The sequence below is a fragment of the Rana temporaria genome, chromosome 12 (genome assembly GCF_905171775.1).
Source record: "Rana temporaria chromosome 12, aRanTem1.1, whole genome shotgun sequence".
NCBI classification, from domain to species: Eukaryota; Metazoa; Chordata; class Amphibia; order Anura; family Ranidae; genus Rana; species Rana temporaria.
In genome coordinates this window covers 11,513,678-11,521,293 of record NC_053500.1, presented here as the reverse complement: position 1 = coordinate 11,521,293, position 7,616 = coordinate 11,513,678, and the positions used below count along the sequence as shown (strand labels likewise).

At 39.6% G+C, this 7,616-nt stretch overlaps 1 protein-coding gene across 1 annotated transcript; it reads right to left on the bottom strand.

Moving 5' to 3' along the window:
* Positions 1–358: 358 nt before the first annotated feature.
* SNAI1 (snail family transcriptional repressor 1) lies at positions 359–3,968 on the bottom strand. The gene is made up of 3 exons (XM_040329818.1): positions 3,793–3,968; positions 1,847–2,365; positions 359–1,155 (listed from the first exon to the last, which is right to left on the bottom strand). Exons 1-3 carry the CDS (start codon positions 3,869–3,871, stop codon positions 974–976), a joined length of 780 nt encoding a protein of 259 aa, XP_040185752.1. The 5' UTR covers positions 3,872–3,968; the 3' UTR covers positions 359–973.
* Positions 3,969–7,616: the final 3,648 nt, after the last annotated feature.

The window sequence follows — 7,616 nt, the reverse complement described above, 5'->3', positions numbered from 1 at the left end:
TTTATAAATAATTTTTTTTTTTATTTATTGAATATCAATAAAATTGTGTTTATAAAAAAAAAAGTTTCAACAGTACAAAATGTGGCAGATAAAAATATAAATACCAGTGTACCTTTTTAAAATGTAAACATTTCTTTTGTAAGGATTATGTATAAAAAAAAATTCATACAAAAAAATAAAAAAAAGAATGTACAGATGCTAAAAAATGCATTCAACTGACACCTGTCAATAGACATAAATATATTTTCTGTTTTCCTGCTGGTTCACCTGTCTGCGGGCTGACTTGCACAATCATCCATTGTATGGCCTGACAACTGCCCACTATTAATCTGAGCGCCCGTGAAAGGCAGTTGTTTTAAAGAGCTGTATTAACAGGTGCTGGAGAGCTTTGTAAACACAATTGTTATTTGGTAACAGCGACAAGCTCTCGCTTTCCTGACCATTGTTCCCGGACCGGCCGCTAAAAGATCCATCATTGTGCCGCATCCACACAGCTGCCCTGTAAAGTGTGATATTATTATTGCATAGTAACACCTTTTGCTGAAAAGTACTTTCCTTGCATATATTTATATATATATACACACACATGATCATAAAAATAAGACACTTTTTTATTCTAACACTTTCATTCTGTCCTTCATAAAAAATAGAGGAATTAGTCTCTGCTTCCAAAAATACAGGTTAAAAATAACGTATTTTTTTTCTCTCTCTCTCTTTTGCGACAAAAGTTCTGCAGTTCATTGAAAATACTGTGTAGTGTACACATGAATGTAGTGTTATCTAGGAGACTGCAAGGAAAGTCTGGAAGACAGAGAGATAATTTCGGCACCTAAGAGCATGTTTAAGTGTAATAGGTCCCCACATGATTGCTGTTCGCTTGCTACAGCATAGCCAGGGAATATTTGAACTCAGGGGGGGAGACTCGACTCCCTTTGCACTGTCTGTAAAAAGTCAATTGTGCACAAGGCAGCGTTCAATGGCTTGCAGAACAGCCCGTCTCCTCGTGCTTGTGAAGGAGTGACATTCTGGAGAAAGTTCTGGAGCAGGATTTGCACTGATACTTCTTGACGTCGGAATGCGTCTGCAGGTGGGCGCGGAGGTTGGAGCGGTCTGCGAAGGCCCGGTTACAATGCGTGCAGGAGAAGGGTTTTTCACCTGTCAAAAAAATAAAACAGAAAATGTAAGAAATTGCTTTGAATCATCAAGAATAAATATTCACTTTATTGTTTTGAATTAGTGAAAAGAGATCCCAAATTACCCCGTCAAAGGGACTAAGGTGTTAAGTCTGCATGGGCGTGTAAGATTTTAAGGTTATGGAAATAAAGTGCTTAATTAAATTGGCATTCAGCCTTTTGTACAAGATGCTAATAGGGCACATGGCGCTAGGCTTGCGCCTATGAGGCATTTATCCAACACAATTAATGGCTTTTGATTTCCCTTTGCATAGCCTTTAGCACTTGAAGAGGGTGTGAAATTAGCCCCATACAACTCACAACAATCAGACTGGATGCAATGCATTGCAATACAATCCGACAGCTGCAAGTACACATGCCCTACAACTGTACAGTAACAGGTGCAATTCATAGGCCCACCCTAAACAACATCCGCTCTAAGAAGAATTGCCGTAGCTGAAATAATCCACGTTTATTTCTTTTTCCCTTTGTCATTCCTAAATAAACTCATGGCTTCCCCGACCACCAACACACAACCATCCTAAAAAGAAGCAGCTGACCTCAAAATGAAGGCTTAGGATCTTAAGTCCTTCAACTACCATTAGATATAAAAAATAAAAAAGTTTGGGAACTTTTGAGAAAAAGTTATACAGAGATGAAGAGAAGACTCTTACCTGTGTGAGTTCTGATATGTCCCTGTAGAAGCCACGGTCTGGAGAAGGCTTTGCCACAGATTTTGCAGACGCAAGGAAGCGTGTGACTCCTGATGTGCATCTTCAGGGCCCCAAGGCTGACATATTCCTTGTCACAGTATTTGCAGCTGAAGGATTTTCTGGTTTGTGAGTCACAGTGCAGTTGCTTATGTTTGGACAGTCCAGCGAAAGTAGAGTAAGACTTGTTGCATTGGTTGCAGTGGAACTTCTCGGCTTCTGTGGCCGAGGACGCTGGGCTGGGGGGGTCGGAGGTCTTGCCCTCATCGTCTTCGCTGGAGAAAGACGTGAGGTCCAGGGGCTTGCAGTCATCGCTGGACGTGGAGATGGGGGACTTGCTGTAGTCGGGGTCGGTGGTGAAGAAGGTGGTAAGTAAGCTGGTGTCCCATACCATAGGTGGGAAGTAAGCTCCGGTGGTCAGGATCTCCGGGTGGGGGATGACAGGTATGGGGTATTTGTCGTAGATGAATGGTGAGATATAAACTGTAATGGAAAAAAATAAAAATAAATTTAGGATCCTTAATTTAGAACTATGCTTACATCACATATATATTCACAAAGAGGATACAAGCAAAAGCATGCAACACATACATGCTGCCATTTATTGTCTACTTTTTATCTATAGTATACATTGTTTAGTTTTCATTTATAGCATACACTGTATACGTTTCATATATAGTATGCATTGTATACTTTTCATATAAAGTATGAATTTACTACTTTTCATATATAGTATGCATTGCCTTATTTTCATATAAAGTATGCATTGCCTTATTTTCATATAAAGTATGCATTGCCTTATTTTCATATAAAGTATGCATTGCCTTATTTTCATATAAAGTATGCATTGCCTTATTTTCATATAAAGTATGCATTGCCTTATTTTCATATAAAGTATGCATTGCCTTATTTTCATATAAAGTATGCATTGCCTTATTTTCATATAAAGTATGCATTGCCTTATTTTCATATAAAGTATGCACTGTCTACTTTTTTATATATATATATTATACATTGTATACTTTTCATATATAGTATACATTGTATACTTATATATATGCATTTCACTGTATTTGGTACTTGTACTTAGTGCATCACAATAAACTTTATATAAGTTGTGTAAATAAAGAATAGAACTTAAAAAAATATGTAAGCATACAACTAGAAAAATATCCTTGGAAGAACAGTACTAGGAAAGACAAAACGTTGCATGCTTATATGTATGCATTCATACAGAATTGAGCAGCTAACTTTATGCATGCTGTATCATAAAACAGAATAGCTCTTTGCACTTATAATCAAATTGTAGCACAATGCAACTTTTTATAACTGTAGCACATCGCAACTTATAATCACACTGTAGCACAAATGCAACTTTTTATAATTGTAGCACAATCCAACTTAAAATAACTGTAATACAATCCAACTTATAATAACATTGTAGCACAATGTAACTTATAATAACACTGTAGCACAATCCAACTTATAATAACATTGTAGCACAATGTAACTTATAATAACTGTGGTACAATGTAACATATAATAACTGTAGTACAATGTAACCTATAACTGTAGCACAATGCACCATATAATAACATTGTAGCACAATGTAACTTATAATAACTGTACCACAATGTAACTTATAATAACTGTAGCACAATGCACCATATAATAACATTGTAGCACAATGTAACTTATAATAACTGTAATACAATGCAACTTTTCATAACGGTTGCACAAAGCAATTTATAATAACTGTAGCACAATGCATCTTATAATAACTGTAATACAATGTAACTTATAATAACATTGTAGCACACTAAATTGGATTGTATCCATTGCCTAGAATGACATTAAACACTTTGCAGAGTTTAGGAGAAATGCAGCTTCTCTGTATCTGATTGGCTTACCTGTCTGGCTCTCTAGCTCACTGTAGTTGGGTTTCTTGGAGGCACAGAAGTGTTTCTTCACCAGGAATGATCGAGGCATCTTGCTGAGGAAGAAGCAGCAGCAGCACACAGAGAAGGATCTAACATGGGACTCCACACTCTGGGATTTAAAGGAAAGGCACTGACTTGCTGAGCCCTCCACTGACTAATATGCAGCCCTCCAGGCCGGGGGAGGGGTTATGCAGATGAGTATTGTCAAGCCTGGGCCAGTCAGCAGGCAGGGGGGCGTGTTGCAATGTTGCACTGTCCCCATTCCAGCAGGTGCCTGGAGCTGTGAGGTTTTTTTTTTGGATGCTTTCCTCCCCACCCCTATAATAGAGCTGTGCAAAGTTTTTATTGTATCTGAAGGCAATCTCCCTGCCTGCTCCTCCTCCACTATACCTGCACTGGGGAGAGAGAAAGAGAGAGAGAGAGAGAGGAATTTTCTTTTTTTTAGGTCACTAATCATTAACTGTGTAAGAGAGAGAGAGAGGGGGGTGAGAGAGAGAGGGGGGGAGAGAGAGAGAGAGAGGGGTCCATGAGATTAGACTGACTACATGGGGTCTTTCAGAGTCTTATCCCCCCCTTTTGCACTTCTCCAATACATAGTAGCCAAACAAGAAAACTCCTTTGTGACAGCTAAGCAGACACTTTGCTCAGACAATGGGAGCAGCTCGCTTGTTCAAATAAGTTTTCTTTTCTTTATTTTCTTTCCTTAAACAAATGTGGATCTTCTCTTTACAAAGTGCCTTTCATTCGGCCGCTGTTTTGTCTTTTCCTTTACGCTATTTGCACACTGATGTCGGGTCGATTGAGCGGAACGCACTGCGAAGTTGTAAGACAACGTCGGTCCTGGGGGGGGGGCGACTTGTCTTCGAGGGTCGCGTTTGATTTATCGGAGATGTAAACCCAACCTGGATGACAGCGAGAGCCAATTTAGAACAGAAACTGCGTTTACGGTGCATTTTTTTCGCATGCGCAGCGACATGCGTTTGACACATGTTTTTACACGCATTTGAATGCAATTTCTTTTTTTTTTGTAAATTTATTTTTATTGAAGATTTTAATACAGACAACAATAAGCCACAAAACGCAGCAACACAAACAACCAGGTCCCATTAGGTTGGAGCAATGTCCCAAAAACCAACCCCCCCCCCCCAACTCAATCAACCTTTGCCCAAAAATAAGAAAAAGTAAGAAACATAGAAGAAGAAAAAAAAAAACCTTAAGGAGGAAATCAAAGGTATGCACAGACTTTGGGCCCCCGAAGGAGACCGATATATAATCCGCTGGGGCGATGGTGAGCCTGCACATACAACAGTTTCACCTCCCCCACCCTCCACTTCATCAGGATGCAACTTCTTTGAGGTCATCTTCTTTCTTCTTTGGTATTTTATGGGGTGCGGTGCATTTTTGTGCGTTTTTGAGCATTTGCAGTGCAGAAAAATTCAGCTTGCTGTACTTTGTTTCACTGTACTGCAATATATGCCTATAGAATAATCTGGGGCATCAATCGGGCAGCGGCTACAACATTGGGAACATGTTACATGTTCCACCCTAAAAACTAAAAAAAGAAAAGAATGAACTCCCTGACGAAGACCGAAATTATAGGGGGTCGAAATGCATTGGGGTATTCTTATACATCCCATTGTATAAATGTGACTCATAAATGTACCATTCTCCATCTGATGTATATTGTCTGCATTAATTCTAGTTATCTCACTGTATGTACAAAAACCAGAGCTCATGTTTTAACTTTTTAAATGTAAATGTAAAACCTTTTGCAAATAAAAGAACCTATTTTTTTTACAAACCAATATTTATCTTTTTTGCTGCTAAAAAAACCTGTGGGGAACCGTTCCATTTTTCAATTACCATTATCGGGGTGTGCAGCACTTGCTTGACTCTCATATATGTGTTTTTATATAAGAACATGTAACATTTTTCCAAAGGTGAACTTATCCTTTAAGGCAGGGGTCTCCAAACTGTGGCCTGAGGGCCAGATGTGGCCCTTTGCTAGCCTTTATGCGGCCCTTGGGGCACTATTCCTCCAACTGATATGAGGCACTATTCCTTCCACTGACACCAACAAGGGGGCACTATTTCTTCTACTGATATCAACGATGGGATACTATTCCTCCTACTGATAGGGGCCCCACTCCTCCTCCTACTGACCACCAACCCTGAGGCCATATTTATTCTCACTGGTGCTGGACCCGGGACATTTTCTGCCCCCGCTGGCCACAATCCAGCCCTCCTAAAGTCTGAAGGACAATAAACTGGCCCTTTGTTTGAAAAGTTTGGAGATCCCTGCTTTAAGGCAAGCCATAGATGCAATATTCTTTCCTGAAACCCATACCGCTCGATTCCACACTGATTGTGTTCACCGGAGAATCTCTCCCTCAGCACTATTTTTTGCATGCAAAAAAATCCTACAGGCTGGTGGTACTGAAGTCGATCGAATCTCAGCCGGTCCTTGCTGAACTGGCCGAGATTCGCTCCATCTACGGCTGGCTTAAGCCCTATTACAATACTTGTACCTACAGGTAAGGCTATAATAAGGCTTGCTTGTAGGTACTGGAATTATCTCCTAAACTTGCACTGTTTAGGAAATATTTATTATCGTGGCTCTGGCCAATCACAGCAACGGGAGCCGGCAAATCTGGAAATAACTCCGGGAGACATGTTGCCGGTCACAGCGGTGTGTGGGGGCCACTTCGATCTAAGGTAAGCATTTCATAATGAGCTGCATACTATGCCTTTGTCTTATAGGGTTTTTTTTTTCCTGGGTTTACATCCACTTTAAGTATGCAAACAAGGACTTTAATAGCAGGATCCCCAGATTTTTTTATCTTTTTTTTTTTTCAATAAAAATGTTTTATTGAAATTTCCATAGTTTTTTTTTTATTATTTCAATGAAAAGATTGAACATTTGAAGTCTTGATTTTTGCATATTGAGAGGATCCACACTCATGCCTTATTCCCTGTCTGTCTTGTTTATATTACTGGACTGTCATTATTCCTTTTGCAAAATTTCTAATCGGAAACAATGAAAGATAAAATGGAATTAGCATGTTAAAGTGTGAGATTTTAGAGATTGTGTTTACATGTAGAGGTTCACACCCTCCGCTAATCAATGTAAACACAACCAGCATTACACTTTCCCTGATTAGATATGAAATGCCTCCAGAGAATGCTGGATTCAAATATTCAGCCCTTTTGTCTCTGTAAACACCCCTTTGGAACCGTTTGTGATCCATACAGATAATATTTCCCCACTATAGGATGGATATCGATGCTAAAATCCATTGCTTTACATTTTAAGCCTTATGTCCTACATTCTACAGGTTGTTTTAAAGTAAAAAAAATTAAGGCGAGGCGTGTTACTGTGTTTGCTGTAAATAGACCAAAAAGTAGTATTTTGGGTGGGGGGGGGGGGTCAGAATAATATAAAAATATCTAAAAAGGTGAGGGGCATTTTTAGTTTAGGTCAGAGGTCTCCAATATTTCTAAGCAAAGGGCCAGTTTACTGTCCTTTAGGCCGGAATCACACTAGTGCGTTGCTTTTTTGAGCTGCGTTGTCGTTGCAAATTTCTCTAGAGGGTGTTCTGCAGATCAACTGCGGTTTAGCTGCAGATCAGGTGCGAATTTGGAGACCTGGGAGAAGTTCCGGGTGAGAGGAGAGTGGGGGAGAATTGTATTGAGCTGAATGAGAGAAATTCCTGCAGAGAACTGAACACATGTGCGAATTAGATGCGTACCCATAGAAGATAATGGGACTGAATTCGCACCTGAGCCGCACCGCA